The sequence below is a fragment of the Staurois parvus genome, unplaced genomic scaffold (assembly GCF_062004578.1).
Source record: "Staurois parvus isolate SC_StPar_1 unplaced genomic scaffold, SC_StPar_1.0 ptg000118l, whole genome shotgun sequence".
In the NCBI taxonomy this organism is placed as follows: Eukaryota; Metazoa; Chordata; class Amphibia; order Anura; family Ranidae; genus Staurois; species Staurois parvus.
Genome location: NW_028317914.1, coordinates 9,973,385 through 9,993,493, shown reverse-complemented (window position 1 = coordinate 9,993,493; position 20,109 = coordinate 9,973,385). Strand labels below are relative to the sequence as shown.

The following is a 20,109-nucleotide window of genomic DNA, read 5'->3' as shown; positions in this document are numbered from 1 at the left end:
ATTTATCCAGGCCTTGTAATTAATAGATAACTATAGATTTAAGGTGATTAAAGAAGCTTTCCTCTTTTATAGAAATTTAGAAAAACGTTCATAGAAGAATAATGGTCATCAGTGAGAAAGCCGCCGCTCTCAGGCAATGACCTATTAGCATCAGCCTTGTAGGACTCAAAAACAGTGGGTAGGAGTTTGTTTTGTACCCTTAATCACCTATTAACTAAAAGACACTTCCCACCTTTTTCAATACAACATGAAATTTCATTTATTATTAATATTATTATTATAATATAAGATTTATGTAGCGCCAACAGTTTGCTCCGCGCTTTACAATATAATGGGAGACAATACAGCAACAATACAGTTCAATACAAGAGGGTTAGGAGGACCCTGCTCCTTGGAGCTTACAATCTAATCATTTATAAGTACAGTTGCTTACAGCATATGTAAAACAGTTACATATAGCTATATGTATATTTATTGACTTTTATACTCTAATTGTAAAAATTTCAAGATCAAAGTAGCAGCGTTACTTTCATAGAAATACAAATTAAAAATATAAAGAAAGATGAACATATATAATTCAAAATACTTGCTCTGAGAAAAAGGGAGGCTATGCTGATCACCATCAGAACATCCTATAATGCTGCTGTACACATGGTGGCAGCAGAGCAGTTCTGGGTGAGATTTACTGGCAGCCAGTTTGGTAGCATTCTATACTGAGTTACCACTGATTAACCACTTGCCTACTTGGCACTAATACCCCATTCCTGCCCTGGCAGGCACTGATATGTGGCATTGATGAGCACTGACAGGTGGCGCTGCTGGGGCTACACTGATCATCAGTGCCCTGATGATCAGTGTACATGTCCCCTCCAAGGAATGCCGATTACTGGCTCTCCTCTCCTCTCGAACTGTCAGCGTGACAGCTCGTGAGGAGAGAAATGCAGATAACCGGCATTTCCCTATTTACATGCGATCAGCTGTGATTGGACACAGCTGATCACATGACCGAGCCAACGTCTTCGGCTCTTTCCGTTGATCGGTGATCCGCTGTGTCCGAGGGACACAGCGCACCACAGATCACCGCACTGCATGCCCCCGGAGCCACACATGTACGGTTAGAGTGGAAGAACGTCATATGATATCCTCCCAGAATGAGAGAACCGCCTTGCGCCCGTCATTTCCTTATATGACGGGCGGGAGGCGGTTAATGTAGAAAGTTTGATGTTTAAGTGATACCCTTTATTGGCTAACCTAAAGTATAACTAAAGGCAAAACTTTATTTTTTTTTAGTTTTGGATAAAGTGCAGAGGGAGTAGAACACTTGTCAGTTTGTATTGCTGTCTGTGCCTCCGTTAAGGAGATTCCACCTCTCTATTGTTCTGTTTGCCGTTATCATTGAAAATGAAAATAAAAGAATCCTAAATTTTGGGGAAATCTTTCAATGGGGACACTTGTTCTGGTGACCTGGGGGTCCCCAAAAGATTTGCAGGGATTTCCTCTCATTTCCTGTTTGGCTATGGGACAGGAAATGACCGGAAATGCGACACAGATGCCGAAAAATAATCTGGACGGGGTTATAACCCTCCCTTGCTCTATCCAAAATGAAAAAAAGTTATGCTTATAGTTTTATCTTAAGTTATTACAGATTCAGGCTGTTGGGATGCCTTGATCCCTTTGTCAGGCTTCATAGAATTCTTTACGCATCCCAATAGATTGTATCTTTAATAAATTAGTTTAGCCAATAAAAGGTATCACTTGAACTGTAAACTTTCTTGCAGCCTTCAAAGAAAAGGAACGTCATGGTACACACAAACAAGGCAACTAATTACCTTTACAGTGCAAAAATGTGAGCCAGTATTAATAGTGTTTAACTTAATATCTTGAACATTTGCAAGTAAATAAAAAATAAATCCCTTTTCCGAATCATCTGGGTTTATTTACACATGTTCAGCTTTATATCCTCATGTATTGACCGATTTAGCGCCACCCCATAGCAAAAATACTGCTACAGGGCGGCAGCGGTGCGCAAAATCACATATATATGGGCAGCACAGTGGCTAAATGATTAGCACCACCTGCCTGGAGTTTGCATGTTCTCCCTGTGCCTGCGTAGTACTCCAGTTTCCTGCCACACTCCAAAAACATGCTGGTAGGTTAATTGGATCCTGTCTAAATTGGCCCCAGTATGTGTATGTATGAATGTGAGTTAGGGACCTTAGATTGTAAGCTCCTTGAGGGTTAGAGACTGATGTGAATGTACAGTATATATGTAAAACACTGCGTAAATTGACAGCGCTACATAAGTACCTGAAATAAATAAAAATAAATAATATATACGTGATTTTGCATTTTGCGGCCGCAGCTGTCAATCACTGGGTCCTGACCGGTGATTACTCGCCGGCGCCCGGTGATTATCGAGGTTCTCCTACAGGGGGAGAACTGTTAGTAAACAAAGTAGTTCTCCCCCCTGTCAGCTCCTGCATACTGCTTTCCATGGCTGTGCACAGGTGATCGCCCCACATGTCAACCATTTCGTGCCCAGTGCCATTACTACAGTGTCAGTGCTTTTTATTAGCACTGATCACTGTATTGGTGTCACTGGGGATGTCAGAATGCCTGCTGCAGTCCTGCTATAAGTCGATGATCACTGCCATTACTAGTAAAAAAAAAAAAGCCCAGTATATACAGTATACCGCCATTTGTAAACGCTATAACTTTTATACAAACCAATTATTTTACACATATTGGGATTTTTTTTTGCAAAGACATGTAGCGGAATACATTTTGGCCTAAATGTATGACAAAATTTTTTTTTTTTTTTACTGGACATTTTTAATAGCAGAAAGAAAAAAAATATTGTTTATTTCTCAAAATTGTCAGTCTTTTTTTTTTTATATAGCGCAAAAAATTAAAAACGAACAGGTGATCAAATACCACCGAAAGGAAGCTCTATTTGTGGGAAAAAGAGGACGTAAATTTCATTTGGGTGCAGTGTTGTAAGACTGCGCAATTGTCAGTTAAAGTAATGCAGCGCCATAACGCAAAAAATGGCCTGGTCAGGAAGGGGGGTAAGTCCTCTGGAGGGCAAGTATTAAAGCGAATCTGTCATTATTGTTCACACTTCCCATGAATCAACAGGGCGCATGTCAACTTCACCAAATTGCAGTATTTTTGGAAGGAACCCCCTTTCTTGTCAAGAATATAGACAATGCACTCACCTTCCTTCTGTGAGCCTAAAGCCTAGGAAAAGGTAAATACGAGCATAGACATGCCACTCATTGGAAAAAGCAGAAAGTCTATTCTTAACCATACAGACTCTGTCCAGTAAACCTCAGTAAGATATGTAGAGCAAGACACATTCAGAAAGAAGAGCCTGAATATGTAATGAGAAAATATGAAATATATACTGTATATTTCAAAAGGATGGAATTCAGCATAGGTTTTTTTCTTTTATTAACTTAAATCCACACTAAAGCAATAAAAGAGTCCTATTGTTCCAGTGTGGAATTAAGTGAATAAAAGAAAGTTCAAGACTACCTGTGCCACGTCCCCTTTGTTTGAATTTTATGTGTCACTGTGAAGGATGAGAGAACACTGGGTGGTTGTGGTGGATGGGAGAACACTAGATAGTTGAAATAAGTCAAGGGTGCTCAACCTGTGACCCATGGGCAACATGTGGTCCTTGGAGCCTTCTTATATGGCCCTCGACCTCAGACTAGGGATGTGCATGCCCAGGGTCGGCAACCCATTGAGACTTGCCATCCCAGTGCATCAGAGTACATTAAGCTGGTGCCAGCAGTGGAGGCAGTGGGTGGGAGCAGGAGTCACATAAGCAGATGCTTCCTCTGTAGCTCCAGCTCCTGTCCAAGGCAGAGTGACACCAAGTGCACTACACTCAAGGGACCTTACTAGCAGCCTGTAGACAGAGAGAGGTAAAACCCCATAGTTGAGATGTGTTTTTACCAAACCACCCCTGCACCCACTGGTGTAGCGTCAGGGGTCGCAAGAGACAGTATGATGCCCTGGCACTATGTCAGATAGTTACAAGGGACCTGGAGTTCTCATCGACACAGATTGATGGGCTACATGGAGTGCTTGGTATGGAGGAAACTGGTTGTTCAGTATCCTCTTGGATTAGTAAATCCTGGTATGGTTTCAGGAGACCAGAGGCTTTGTGGATACTTGGAATACTGAAGTCTCCAATCCTGGGTCCTTATTTTGAGAGTAGTCAGAATCCTGATTGGGTAGGTGTGCACAGACCTTATAAGTTGAGTATTTGCAATATTTCTGGATTCCTCCCTCCCCAAGGCCTCTGAGTGGCTGCAAGGGAGCAAACAATTGTTAACCATATCCTGCATTTTGCATGAATTAACATGTAGTAAACCTACCTAATACCATTGGTTTGGCAGCAGTTGGGTTCACTTTATTTGACTGTTGGGTACATGTGCCATTCACATTTTGATATGGCACTCCGGTTGGTGCCTGCAGATATCCATTATCACCTGTATAAGAAAGAGATATCAGCATTGTGCCATTCTACTAATATAACCTATAAGGAATCACCAAAAAGATGTTAGGAGCTATTGGCATTGTACCAAGTTACGACCTGTAACATCACTATTATTAGTGTTGGTATCACTATCACTATTCAAAATATTTTTATTTTACTATATTTTCATAGGGTTTATCTGCAGATTTCCTCTCAGCTCAATGATTACAATTACTATTGCCATTATTATCATTACTATTGATTTTATTTCTATTTTTATTATTTCTATTCTGATTATTTTGATCATGATCAGGAACTCTTGATTTATATATATATTTTTTGTAATAAATATATATATATATATATATATATATATATATATATATATATATACATATAGTATTTTTAAGACATATTTTACCTTGGTATTTTTGCCTCTGCATATGCAACATAATTTTCTTTTATATATATATATATATATATATATATATATATATATATATATACGTTTTTTTTTTGGTTGTTTTTTTTTTTTATGTACATACTGTATTTTTTCTTTCTCATATATTTGTTTTTCTGTATGTTTTACGGTACGTATCTGTTTAATAGCCCTGAAGAAGGGAGAGTCTTTTCTCCCTAAAATGCATTGGCTTGATGTACTTGTCTTTACTCTCAATAAATGCCTCTTAATCTACCATCAAAAGTGCATTCTTTTGGACATTGGGCGCTCCTTCTTTTCTGTTAAACCAAGTATACAACCTGTAACATGTCACCTTCACAATAGAATTGTGCCATATTATAACCTATATCACCTATAAGACAGAGCTATTAGTATTCTGTCTAGTTATAATCAATGAGACAGAAATACAATATCAATATTGTGCCATTCTTCTGCTGCAACCAACAGTATATCGCCTATAAAATAGAGACATTATCACTGTGCTATGAAATAGCCTATATAATCTATAAGATAAGGATATTATTATTATCATTATTATTTCTATACTACAATATTTATATAGTGCCTACAGTTTCCACAGCACTGTGTGCATTGTGCTTTTCTACTGGTGTTCTTAAAGGATCAGTATAGACAAAACACAATTTCCCATTACCATACTGGAATGTGTAATTTATATACTGTATATGTGTGAGTGCGTGTGTCTGTGTTCTTTTTGACATTCAGGACTACATCTACTGTTTTCGTTTACGCAAACTGGCCCTAGTACATGTGTAAGCATGCAAGATTGTAAGCTCCTTGAGGACAAGGACTGATAAATGTACACTATATAAAGCGCTGACAGCGCTATAGAAATACCTGTATTGAAACAGATAAATATTGTGAATATAACTATTTAGTCAAATTAGGAAGACCCACAGCAACCAATCAGGCTTACTGGAACCTGTCTAACTGGTTGACCTCACTGCTTTTTGCACTGCCTTTATAGCTATTACAGTGGAAGTATGCAGAGCTCCTAGCTTGTCTTTTACCTGCTGGAGAGCTGGTGCTTGTCATTTGTGGGGTGGGGTCACTCAGTTTGCTCGCCATGGGATTTGTAGTGTCCTGCAGAGCTAACCCGGTGCTAGAGCACATACTGGATGAAGAGTGCCGGCTCCTCACCTCTTTAAGAAGATAAAATGAAAATTTTTTTTATTATTTCCAAGTTCCAATGACAGCATAGACTTTCAACTCTCAGAAGACTGGTTTAAGATGTCAAGATGTGAAAACATAACAGTTCAACAAGACATGAGAAAATGTGTGCCCGAAAAAAACATTGCAGAATTTATGTAAGTGACACACTGATAGCTAGACAAAGCCTCAATATTATTGTACAGAGAAAATAAATAACATACAATAAAGAACAACTTCAAATAAAACTCCAGCTCCAGCTTTTTTATATAAAGAAACATTATACATTCCCTTAAAAGCGTAAGTAAAGGAAAAAAATGCAAAGGGATCCAACGCCCTTTCTACGTCCCTCGGTCCCTGCTGTACTTACCTCTGGGGTTGTTGATCTCCCACAGCCAGTGCAGCCGTCTGGGGGTTTGGAATCCTTGCCCTTCCCCCTCTTCTCCATGCAGCGCTCCCAGAATGGACAAGATCGATTCACTGTGCAGGGCCTGAGCAATCAGAATTTCTCAGGTCTGTCCCAAAAGCGCTGCACGGAGAACAGGGAAAAGAGCAGGGATTTCAAATCCCCGGACCATTGGACCGACTGCAGGGGAGCTGACAGCTCAGCAACCCTGGAGGTAAGTACAGCATGGACCAAGGGGCCTGGGAAGGTGTTAGTTCACCTTTACATTTTTTCTGTAAAGCCGAATTAACACTTTAATAGGTAACTCCACTTTCATGAAAAAAATATAGCAAATTAAAAAAAGTAATATAGCACATACAATTGGTACTCAAGCCATATTGCAATTTAATGTTATTAAAAATTACCTTTCCTTCTCAAACTGCAGCACTGCAATTTTCTGTAAAGTTCAATTCAGTATGGCAACCTAAAGGTGTTCTATACACCGTTGGTATACAGAACTTACTCAGAAATGTAATTTCCTGCTTGTGTGAAGAACTCTGCACTAAAATACAAGTCAGGTTTTAGGCATCCTCTGAAACAAAAAAATGTCATTTTTAGTGAAATACTCCCAAAGAGTTAATCACTTCTAAGGGAATGCAGACATGGCAACTTTTCTAATCTGAACCATGAAAGTGGACCAGCTGATTAAAATAATTAGTCACTCCCATTCAGAATCAGTATCCAAAAGAAAAAGTTGAACAAACAACTTTTTCTTCAGAGTAAAAACTGGTAGGACTCTGCAACAAAGTTTGTTAAAATCCTTACAATGTACATTGATCACCCAGAGGATGTTTTTTTTTCAACAAAAGTGGAGTTACTCTTTAAGCATACTTTGGTTCTGACACTGGCTCACCTGTACCCTTCCAGGATATCAGAGCACCCTTTGTCAGGCACCCCTGGGTATTCCTGGCCAGATAATACTTCAAGTGTTTCTGTTTTTTGGGCTGGGTGGTCAGCTTGAGGTTAATGTGATTGGAAAACTCGGTAAAATAGCGAAATCCTTTTTCTCCACATCCAACACAATTTCCACTAAATCCTGTATAGGAGAGAAAACCCAGAAGATATATGACTATCATTTGTTCCAGAATATTACAGTGAACAATTCTTCAAAATAATACAAAAACATGTATATACACATTAATCAGAGGATACCCTGTTCCAGTTGCAAAATGTGTTTTTTTTTTAACCCACATGCACACAGGCATATAAACTTGCTTCTTTATAAAGCAGCATAAATTGTGGTCCATTGAGCTCTGCATAGCAGCAAAAGGGTATGCCCACCTAAAAGTGATATTTTAGATATAAGTGGAGTTTGCAGGGATGAGTAATCTATTTACTTCTTACTGTATATCTCTTGAGGACTCTAGATGTGGGATTTCCCTGCTACAGTTCCTAGCTCTATGTGTACAGCAGCCTGTTTGACAGAAGGTGGTCAAATGTCCAGCTTCTGTGAAACGGGCATGACCTAAAAACAACTGCCGATCAGCATTCGGATGCTGATCGGCAGTTGTTTTTAGGTCATGCCCGTTTCGTTTCGGTCAGGACTCACAGCCGCTGGCATTTCCCCTGTCAGAACACAATAGTTCAGCAGATAGATTGCTGTAGTAACATTGCATAGTTTGTACACAGTCCTCGTCGTAAATGCCTCAGTTTTTTTTTTTTTTTTAATTTAGCCCAGCCCAACTCATAGTGTGTACCAGGCATTAGGCCATTTGGAGCTCCTCAGAAGCCTAGCTGAACAACTCCCAAGCTACCAGTTAGCCATCCCAACGTCCCCTTGTTGCTCACTCCTAGCATTTCAGCAACAAGGCAGGACTGTAGGGATTGCCAACTGAGAGTATTTCGGCATATGATTTTCTTCTACTCAACAGACCGCAGGTTATATCATCAGGAGGGATGGTACTGATATTTCCAGCCAACCAAACAGTATGCAAATGCTTCAAGAAAATCATAGGACATCCAAAGGCTGATTCTTGGCTATACCTTTCGAAAAAAAGCGCTTTTTGACCACCGTAACAGGGGTCAAATAGGTCTGGTGAGTGAGAAATTCACTTTTATCCTATGAGCACATGGTGAAGACATAAGAATTAATGGTTTTGGCACTTTAAGGAAAAGAGACTGTCATCTATATTGGTCACCAAGTTTATCACATGTCCACATTTTTCAAGATTTTATTTTGGGAAAAACAGCATATGTGTTTGCATATTCTGTTGGTTGATGTACACATTGAGGATTTATATTTCTTTGTTTTTGTTCCGTTTGTCTTTGGTACAGTCTAGACACTATATTAACCCCTTCATGCCATCGCCTCCCTGCCCTTTAAGGGTTTCAGAAGCCGGGAGGCGGGTGGGGTTTACGGTCATGTGACCGCCATGACACGCCATCACGGCAGTCACATGATCGGGAAAGGTCCCGATCGAAAGAGGAGATCGGGACCTTTCCGTGAGTACCGGACATGTGTGCTGGGAGCGCTCAGGGTGCGTTCTCTCAGCATATATGTTCTTTTTTAAAAGAATGCAAATGTGTGGCCGCTTGGCGTCTAGGCCCAGATGACGGGAGGCCGCACATTTGTGTTCAGCTGGCGTGAAGTGGTTAAGTGTTTGATCACAGCGCCTTTCTATTTATCCATATCATCTACATATAAGTGTTGGTCCACTTTATAGGAGCAGCTGTACATAACATTGGTGTTTGGAATTCTCCAACAGCAATGTCACTTATATATTGATTTATCTGGCGCCATATAATTTTATATTTATATTCATTCACCACATTTGTCCAGGCAATCACTCAGATCACATTTTCCACCATTCGTCTGACACCTGTATTTCCCATTTTTAATGTATTTATAATGTGGAAAATGTGACACTTGTTGGACCTGATTGCTTTGAAATATTGCTGTTTTTCAATGGTTAACAATTATTTTAGAAATCTGCTGTGTTCAATTCTGCATACTAGTCACTGCATACATCTGCTGTACTAGAAATAAGGATTTCAGCCTAAAATACCAATTTGTATGGACTGGAATATGTCCCTTGAGCCCAGCACAGCAAAATGTTATAATTTCTGTAAATACCAGGGTTAACAGATGCCCAGTGAATGAAGTCCTATTTCCAATGTGCTGTGTCTGTCTGTTTGCAGAATACATGACACACAGCAACAGCTACTGGCATATCAGAGGATAAGCATCCCCTCCCACATCTAATCTATAGCTTCCATTATCTAAAGTATATGTAAACCCTATAGGCGGCCATACATGGATCGAAATTCAGCTGGTTCAGCAGGGACTGGCTGAATTTCGATCCATGTATGCGCAGGCTGGTTGTACAGAAGTCAATCAGCCAGCAGCACTAATCAGTGTATTCTGACGGCAGGGAAGTTTCCCTGCTGTCAGAACCCAAAAGCACAGCGGGAGTGATTCCCCATCCACATTTAATGTGTGGATAGGGGAGTCGGGTCATTTTGTTTTCGATAAAAAATATGATTAAAGCGGAGCTCCACCCAAAAGGGGAAGTTCCGCTTTAAGGATTGCTCTCCCACTCCCCATTAAGGATTGGCACCTTTGGGGGGTGGGGGTACCCAAATTTGACTGGTACCCGCTCCCACCTCCTGTCAGATCACCTAGGCGATCGGAAGCGGAAGGTGTCCTCCCTCCCTGTAGTCTTTTGGGACATGTGACAGGTCCCAGAAGACTGCAGGACCATTCATGAAGCGCAGTGCTACTCACGCATGCGCAGTGGGTACCCGGCTGTGAAGCCGCGAGCTATCACAGCCGGGTGCCCACACTGAAGATGCCGGCCTCCTGGTATACAGGACAGCCGGTGAAATGAGCTGCGGGGGACACACCTCGGGACCAAGGGACAGGTAAGTGGCTGTTTTTTAAAAGTCAGCAGCTTCAGTTTTTGCAGCTGCTGACTTTTTTTTTTTGATAGGTTGAGTGGAACTCCACTTTAATGTATGGCCAGCTTAAGCTCTCTTATCTGCTCCCTTTTAGTTTGACCTCAGTGGGTGAGTTTACAGGCAGTGCCTCCTGTCAAGCTCAGCGTACAAAGATAAAACTGCCACACTGCGAATCTAAGGATTGTGGCCGAGGCAATGTGTACTCACCTGATCCAGAGGTGTGCAGAAAAAATACAAATCAACTGTCTGTTTTTACTGCCCCTCTGCCACCCGTGTGAACCTAGCCCAAATGTCAGGATCATAAATTGAAAAGTAAAGATACACTATCGGGCATAATTATGAAGCAGTAAATCTGACATTCATCCTTATAAATCTTCCTGGTGACAATCATTTATTCACCAAAGGGGAATGTTTGATGAGAGTCACATTTACTGCCATATAAATATACCCCTTAAAAATGGAACTAAACCCTCATGTCCTTTGCATTCAAGGAAGCTGCCATCTTAGCCTCTGTTTGATCTGCAGTTGCCATGGTGCTGCACATGTGATCAATTACGACACCAGCCATTTGATGGCTTGTTGGTTTGGTTAAGCGCACGGGCAACTGTGACAGTTATCATTCACAGCAGGCCTAGAATGTATCTGTTTTGGAAAACAGTGCAATTGATGGATTTTTTGGAACATGCTAACCCCATATTTGGAGTATAAAATGTAACATGTTCCTAAGCACTCCTATGACAGCAGGTGGAGTTCCTCTCCTCTGCAGCTGCTCTCACATTTAAAATTGACATGGCTAAGTGGAGCGGAGATCTGTAAATTAATACACTACAAGTCCCATCTTCCCCTGCAGCAAACACACGTACTGTAGCTTCAATGGACCACGAGTGTGGTAATCAGCTCATTTGTAGTTCATTCACTCTTCCTCCAGCTCTCCAACTGAAAGCCTGTACACAGGTGCAGGAGCCTGACAATCATCTACTGATTGCGGATGCAATGCTTTGCAGGCTCCTGTTGGAAAAAATAATCAATGCAATATTTTCCTGTAAAATACATGCATTTATTATTTTTTCTTAAAGGTGAACTTAGCAATTATAGGATAGGTTCACTTTTTAACAAGAAGATTTAAAAGGGCACATTTTTTGCAGGTTAAAAAAAAAATGTGAATTTACAATTTTTTGCTTTGGGAGCCTGCACCTGTGATCATCAGATCTCTGGCGCCACGCAGGACTCCCGCAGATTTGTCAGTGTATCTGAGCAGGGGCCAGTCCTTTCATAACATGTTATACCCTGAATATGGGTGAAACATGTAATATGTTACGAAATGAAGGTGAACTTATGCTTTAAGTTCCATTCACTACTGAGTTTAGAATAAAGAAGTGCATCCCTTTAAATACTGGACAAAATAGGCTCAGTTTTGTTTTAACTAGGTGGTGCATCCCTTTAAATACTGGACAAATAGGCTCAGTTTTGTTTTAACTAGGTGGTGCATCCCTTTAAATACTGGACAAATAGGCTCAGTTTTGTTTTAACTAGGTGGTGCATCCCTTTAAATACTGGACAAATAGGCTCAGTTTTGTTTTAACTAGGTGGTGCAGCCCTTTAAATACTGAAAACAGCAATTCAACTAAGTCAAATCTGAAAACACACTCTGTACTTCATTTAAAAATCAATGTATACCGAAACACGGAGGTGCTTTGATGCTTGCGTCTTCATTTAGATGGTATTTTAATAGATTTCATTCATAGAGCAGCCACTCTGGTTTCTATGGGTACCAGGCAGTGCTGGAAGCATTAGCGGATGAAGGAGGTAGCATCACATGTTATGTTATACAGGTTGCTACAGGTCACAGTGACTTCTTAGGTCAAGCCAACCCGACACAGCAGAACAATCCGTGGTGCTAATCAAGGTATTTTCAGCCATCTGCTTAAAATCCCACAGAAAAGGCTGCAGGAGCTCGTGAGCCTTGTGGAATATTATATCTGAATACCGGGTCATAAAATAAAAAAAACGCAGAACTGTGAAATCAAATCATACATGCTGACATAAAGATTAACTGTGCTTTACAGTGAGGAAGGAGGTAAAAAATAAAAATACTACATCTGCAGTTCTACAGCAGGCTGCAAACTTTTGAACAGTTCTTAGAAAGCCAGCCTGTGGTTTTTTTTTTACAACTTTCATAACAGAGATGACAGTTTGAAACTAACTGGTTGCTATGGGGAATGTATTCTTTTCTCATTGGGTTTATACATGCTTCACAAAACAGAAGGAACGCATATTCTTGCAGTTCTGAGCTATCTGTTTACCCTCATCATCAAATGCAAATCTGCAGCAGAAGGAAAATGTAGGGGAGGTACAGGTTGGGTCATGTGATGTCTCATCTGTGCGGGTGGTGCCACTGTGGATCCGCATAAAAATCCGTGCAGCCGCACTACCAATGCGGACCCACGGGCGGGTGCCATTAATTCTAATGGCATGCCGCCTGCACCGGAAATCACAACTGTACTGAGAACCGAGGTTCCCGTGCAGGCTGTGTTGTCAGAAGAAGTGCAGGAACTTCTTTCCTGCATGTCCCGGGGCACGGGAGTCCATTCAAATGAATGGGCTCTCGTGCCCGTGCAAAACACGGACCGCAGGAACGCGTATATGTGAACCAGGGGTAAAGCTGGATCTATGAGGAGTGCATTTTGGACGGTTGCTGATGAACCATCCAAAATTTGCTCAGGAGGTAGCGGTGTCGACCAAAATCAAAGATCTGGATGGAAAATTGTCAGCCAAACTGCGCCTGCAACTAATCAGATGCAGTCACTGTTCTGGTATTTTGATAGCTGGTGGGACATTCACATTCTGTCAAAATATAATAGCTGCAGCGGGAGATTTGCCTATCTGCCCTGTATAGCATGGATGAATGAATGAGTTCAGTTTTTTCTATTCTGCCTGCATGCTGGACAGAAACAATCTCCATGTGTATGGACTGCTTAAAGTGGACCTTCACCCAAAACTTGAAGTGCCTTTTATCCTCTGCCTCCCTCCTAACCCCTAACTAAGTTTTAAACTTTTTTTGACAGGTACCCCTTTCAACTTCCTGAATTCTCGCCTAGGTGAGCTCCATCACCCTGCTGCAGATTAAAGGGACATGTCACATGCAGGACAAGTCTAACAGCACCGCATGCTCTTGTGCATGCTCAGTGGGGACCCAGCTGTGAGATATCAGAAATTCGCAGCTGACTCCCACATCCAAGATTGCAGCACCGGGATCCAAAGCTCAGTGAAGAATTGGCACCGGGGAAGACAGTGTAGACTACACAGGATGGTAAGCACATGTTTGGTTAAAATCAGCAGCTATGTTATTTGTAGCTCTTGGCTTTTAATATGTAAGAACCCTGTGTGAAGTTCCTCTTTAAATTTGGCCTTGCAAGTGAGATGAAAGATTCAGGCATTAGGTCATTTATAGATCCTGATTGGTTGATATGGAAAACAAGACATTTGCTTGTTAAAGTTGGCCATACCTGGCTCAAATTTAAGTTGATTCTTGCTGAATGGGCTGAAATTCAAACCATATTCAGTTTAGTGGAAAATTGTCGGCCAAATAGTAACTGCATCCTATCAGATGCAGCCGCTGTAGGGTATTGAAGCAGCTGTGGCTGCTTTGGCTGTCTGAATACAATAACCGGCATTGTAGATTCCCCTATCAATGTTGGGGTGGGGCTAAGCCCTTCAGACTATAGGGGGACCAGACTGTGGCCAGTGGGAGTAGAAAATGCTCCGGCGTCAGTAGGGTAAACAAAGCCTCGGGCTTGGGAGTCAATGGCAGTAAGTAAATTACAAAGTCCCCCATCATTGGTGTCAGTGGGAGAAATTGGGAATAATTATTGGTGTCAGTGGGAGGAATCGTGCCTCACTGTTGGTGTCAGTGGGAGGAATCATGCCCCATTGTTGTTTTCAGTAGGAGGAATCATGCTCCATTGTTGTTTTCAGTAGGAGGAATCATGCTCCATTGTTGTTTTCAGTAGGAGGAATCATGCCCCATTGTTGTTTTCAGTGGGAGGAATCATGCCCCATTGCTGGTTTCAGCGGGAGGAATCATGCCCCAATGATGGTTTCAGCGGGAGGAATCATGCCCCACTGCTGGTGGCAGTGGGAGGAATCATGCCCCACTGCTGGTGTCAGTGGGAGGAATCATGCCCCATTGCTGGTGTCAGTGGGAGGAATCCTGCCCCATCTTTGGTGTCAGTGGATAGGACTAGATATCGTATGTAGCCATTTGACCGCACTGACAGGTGGAACACCTTGCTTGCCGTTGTGGCCATCTTCTTAATGCAAAAGCTTTTTATACATGCTTTGTCTGTGAGTATGTTTTTGTCTTTTATACCTTTGAATAAACCTTGGATAATGCACTAGGTGTGTGCGCCATCTGTTTACTCTTTATCAGTGGGTAGGACGCATGCCCTATTCTTAGTATCATTGGAAAGAATTGTGCCCCATCCTTGGTGCCAGCGGAAGGAATCATGCCCCATCCTTGGTGCCAGTGGAAGGAATTGTGCCCCATCATTAATATCAATGGGAGGAATAGTACCCCAATGTTTGTGTTGTGCCCTGCTGTTAGTGTCAGTGAGAGGAACAGTGCCTCCTTTCTGGTGTCAGTGGAATGAATAGAGCCTCATATCAGTGGAAGGAAGTGCCATAAGGGCCAGATAAAGGCAAGCAAAGGGCCACATCTGGTCCATGGGCCACAGTTTGGAGATTACTGCTTTACAACTTTGTAACCATGATTAGTGGATCACGGGTGCAAGCTCTTCCCTCAAGCCCATACAAAGGTACTAACCACCAGTTATGAGGTTGGAGTAAACAATGAACTACATGTGCAGTGACATCAACATACTTGTACTCCATTGAAATCTTCAAGTTCCTCTGCCTCAGTGGCCCTATTCAAAGATCTCAATGAATGGATGTGGCTGTGCCAGCAGAGCCATGCCCAGCCATGCTAAAATAAAGTGAAGACAGCAGAGTACAGCCCTATGGATTGGGGGTGCAGTTTGAGGGTAGCAGTTGGGGAATGTGACCATGTTTCATTTTGCACCCCAAATATGGGTATAATATAAAACATTGTCAGGAAAATGGAGCATGCTTTTAAAAAAATTACAGTATGTATCAGAATTGTCTCAAAGATGCAACACAATTACACATGTTTCACAATCAACAGTTTGCTCTCACATGGAAGAGGTCTTCATTACCTCCAATTTCCTTATCCCTGATATAGCTGTATCTTTTTATGAATCTGTTGCAACAATAGCACCATACAATAAAAGTCCACACCAAAGCTCCAACAGAGAAAAGAGGAACCGCTCAACACATAAAAACCTCACGACAGTTTTATTGCATCTTCCAACGCACAAACCGAACTATTGGGTATGTAGAAGCTTACATATGGGGCGTAGACTGTGCTAGTGGCTGATGACAACAAGAACCAACTCTGGGATTTTGTGCCTGAGTGTAACATTTCTGTACAACCAGTAAAAGTATCTCAAACAAGAACTACTTGAGTTTGCTGAACGTTGGTATGAACAATGAAAATGTCACACGGTTTTTCTGAACTGTGTTAAAGTGGAAGTAAACTCCCACTGGACACTTGTAATTACAGATGAGCTTATAATAAAGCTGACCTGTAGGTACAATGAATATCTCCGACCTCATGTGGAATATGCAGTTCAGTTTTGGGCACCAATTCACAAAAAGAACATTGGGGAACTGGAGAAAGTACAGAGAAGGACAAGCAAGCTGATACAAGGCATGGAGGAGATCAGCTATGAGGAAAGATTAGAGGAACTGAATTTATTCTCTCTTGAGAAGAGGAGATTAAGGGGGGATATGATCAACATTTTACGTTTGGAGGAAAAGAAATGTAATCTCCAAACACGGAAAGGTTTCTTCACAGTGAGAGCTGTGAAAATGTGGAATAGACTTCCTCAAGAGTTGGTTCTGGCCAGCTCAGTGGATTGCTTCAGAAAAGGCCTGGATTGTTTCTTAGATACACAGAATATAACTGGATACTAACATTTATAGGTAAAGTTGACCCAGGAAATATCTGATTGCCTCTCGAGGGATCAGGAAGGAATTTTTTCCCAGTAGGTGCAAATTGGATCATGCTATGCTGTTTTTTTTTTTGCCTTCCTCTGGATCAACTGTGGGTATAGGATTATAACTTTTCTTTGTTTTTTTTTTCTATGGTTGAACTGAATGGACTTTTGTCTTTTTTCAGCCAGACTAACTATATGCATTGTTTAGAAGATATTCATTGTCCGTGCAGCCAATGATGTCACTGGTGCATGCACTTTGAAGGAACGGTATGCCCATGCCGTTCCTTCAGAGTTCTGTGCCGTGACCGAGACTCCATTGTGCATGCACGGGAGTGACGTCATCATGGCCAGGCCAATAAAACGGCCCACAAACCAGGAAGGAAGACCAGGTGAAGATGGAAGCCCTGTCAGCGGTGACAGCGTGCTGCTGGAGGGCTTCGTTCTAAGGTAAGGTTTTCATTATGTGATAGTATGTGATGCATACTAGAACATTATGATATTATTTTGTAGGGGAATTATTTTTTTGTGGAGGTTTACTACCGCTTTTAAAGGGCCTTAATGAATCACCTTCCAACACATGTGTATCACTGTGGTGAGGATGTTGGATCATATGCATTTCTTGGGTAAGGGATTCATGTGAAAAGTTCTCTTCTGAGGAGAGCAACCAAAATCTGAAGCAGCTGCATATGATGACCAATCAGCTTCTATCTTTTACAGAAGAAACAAGCTGAAGATAGAAGCTGATTGGTCACCATACACAGCTGCTTCAGATTCTGTCTGCTCCAGTTTTGATAAATTGCCATTTTTATATACAGATACATTTATAGAGCTATCCAGCAATAAACACTGTAGACTCCTCACTAGTGTCCAGATGTTGCTCAGTGTTTACAGACACTATCTTGGCTGCATACCTTGTCAAGCATTACCTGGCCTATCTATCCCAGTCTGGAATGCAGACAAAGGAACCAGCAGACATGTTTATTGAGGAAGTGAGTGGGATAAAAGTCTGTCTAAAGCTGTCTCATTGGTGGCCTGCCTCAGACTATTCCCCATTATTGCTCTTTTGTGTCTCTGTTTAAGTGCAATTAATACAAATACTTCCTTAACACTAATTGCTGTCTTTCAAGTCAGAGACTGATCTGGGTTTCACTTGAGTTTTATTATCTACAGCAGAAAGGGGAAGAGGACATAGAATACAGGATCAATGCTGACTAGAGAAGTGATATGTAAAGCTAAGTGTACCTGTACCTGAAGTCTTTGCATTTTAGAAATGTTCAGGCATTCAAAAGATATTTTTCATGCACACAGAAGGCATTCACGTGTCTCATTCCATCCCATTTGCTACAATTAAAGGGAATCATTTTTTCTTATTTTTGTGATATGTGATGGAATGAGACATGTGAATGCCTTCTGTCCTAAGAAAGCTTTATTGTCCTATGCACTGATTAGAGGGCTTTTTGATTTCTTTCCCCTTCCCTTCTCACCATACTCTATATGGTTTTACTATCTTGTTTTGTTTTTCATTAAAAATGAACATCTACTTGCTACTGTGTTTGGGGGGAGATGAGGATTTTCCAATGATACTCTAAAAACAGAACCTATTAGGAAATACAGTTGTGACCAAAATTATTCAACCCCCAATGCTGTAAAGGGGTTTAGGGACTATAGTGTACATTTGGAATTGTATTCAGAATCAAATCCTACAAGGACGTTGTAACTACCCAAATGCAACTAAAATGACATCAATTGTTTATGTAATACAGTAGTAAATGGTTCTTATGTGGTTTCTTCATTGCCACAATTATTCAACCCCTTAAAGACTACCACTCTGAAGAACAGAGGTTCATACAGGTGCTTTCCATCAGGTATTGAAAACACCTGTGGATGTCACCGAGCAGCAATCAAGCATAATAAGCACCAATTAGGCAGCTTTAAAATGACTGTGATACTCAGCTCCTTCTAGACATTTACTGGTGTGGTTACAAACATGGTGAAGGCAAGAGAATGGTCCAGGAAGACAAGAGAAGAGGTGATTTCTCTTCACAGGAAGGGCAATGGCTATAAGAAGATTGCAAAGATGTTAAACATACCAAGAGACACCTTAGGAAGCATCATTCGCAAATTCAAGGCAAAGGGCACTGTTGAAACGCTACCTGGTCGTGGCAGAAAGAAGATGCTGACTTCGACTGCTGTGCGCTACCTGAAGCGTAGAGTGGAGAGAAGTCCCCGTGTGACTGCTGAGGAACTGAGAAAAGATTTGTCAGATGTGGGTACAGAAGTTTCAGCCCAGACAATAAGACGCACACTGCGTAATGAAGGCCTCCGTGCCAGAACTCCCAGGCGTACCCCCTTGCTGTCTCCAAAGAATAAGAAGAGTCGACTGCAGTATGCCAAAAGCCATGTGGACAAACCACAAAAGTTGTGGGATAGTGTTCTGTGGACTGATGAAACAAAATTAGAACTGTTTGGGCCCATGGATCAACGCTATGTTTGGAGGAGGAAGAACAAGGCCTATGATGAAAAGAACACCTTGCCTACTGTGAAGCATGGTGGAGGGTCAATCATGCTTTGGGGCTGTTTTGCTTCTGCAGGTACAGGGAAGCTTCAGCGTGTGCAAGGTACCATGAATTCTCTTCAGTACCAGGAGATATTGGATGGAAACGTGATGCAGTCCGTCACACACCTGAGGCTTGGGAGACGTTGGACCTTTCAACAGGACAATGATCCCAAGCATACCTCCAAGTCCACTAGAGCATGGTTGCAGAGGAAAGGCTGGAACATTTTGGAGTGGCCATCGCAGTCACCAGACTTAAATCCGATTGAGAACCTCTGGTGGGACTTAAAGAAAGCAGTTGCAGTGCGCAAGCCTAAGAATGTGACTGAACTGGAGGCCTTTGCCCATGAAGAATGGGCGAAGATACCCGTAGATCGCTGCAAGACACTTGTGTCAAGCTATGCTTCACGTTTAAAAGCTGTTATAACTGTAAAAGGATGCTGTACTAAGTACTAAGATTGAATGTCACTTGGGGGTTGAATAAAACTGATAATGCTGTGAGCACAGAAAAGACATTTGTGGTTATTTCATTATAACTGTTATGTTATATTTGTCTGACCTACAAGTGCCTCTTTAATGTAAATGTAAGCAAGATGACTGAATGATCAAAAGCAATGTCAAACTGGCCAAAACACTCAATTTCAGTGGGGGTTGAATAATTTTGGTCACAACTGTAAATCACAGGGTAGTATTTTCACTCTTAGGTTAGATTATTACAGGTACAGGTAGTGCCGTCAATTTACACAGTGCTTTACATGTATTGTACATTCACATCAGTCCCTAACCCTTAACCCTTTGAGGACCGTAAGATTTTGGAACGCCAAAAGAATCAATTTATTTGTTTTTAAAGTTCGTACACTTCAGTTGCTGTAACTAAGCCATTTCATGAAATATTTGGCAAAAAGCTAGATCCTTTTGTTGTTTGTTGATAAGAACTAATATTTTGACTCAAACCAAAAAAAAAAGAGTTTTAAGTTCTTAATCAGATGATACACGCAATTAAAAACATGGGACAAATACGTC

General features: G+C 41.4%; 1 protein-coding gene across 1 annotated transcript in view; it reads right to left on the bottom strand.

Moving 5' to 3' along the window:
* Positions 1-20,109, bottom strand: part of GREB1 (growth regulating estrogen receptor binding 1) — a 197,437-nt gene that overhangs the window by 96,807 nt on the left and 80,521 nt on the right. The window contains exons 5-7 of the mRNA XM_089672061.1: positions 7,415-7,597; positions 5,978-6,109; positions 4,389-4,502 (exon numbers count right to left, since the gene is read on the bottom strand). Coding sequence (XP_089528187.1) covers positions 4,389-4,502; positions 5,978-6,109; positions 7,415-7,597 — 429 coding nt within the window. The remainder of the gene's footprint in view (positions 1-4,388; positions 4,503-5,977; positions 6,110-7,414; positions 7,598-20,109) is intronic.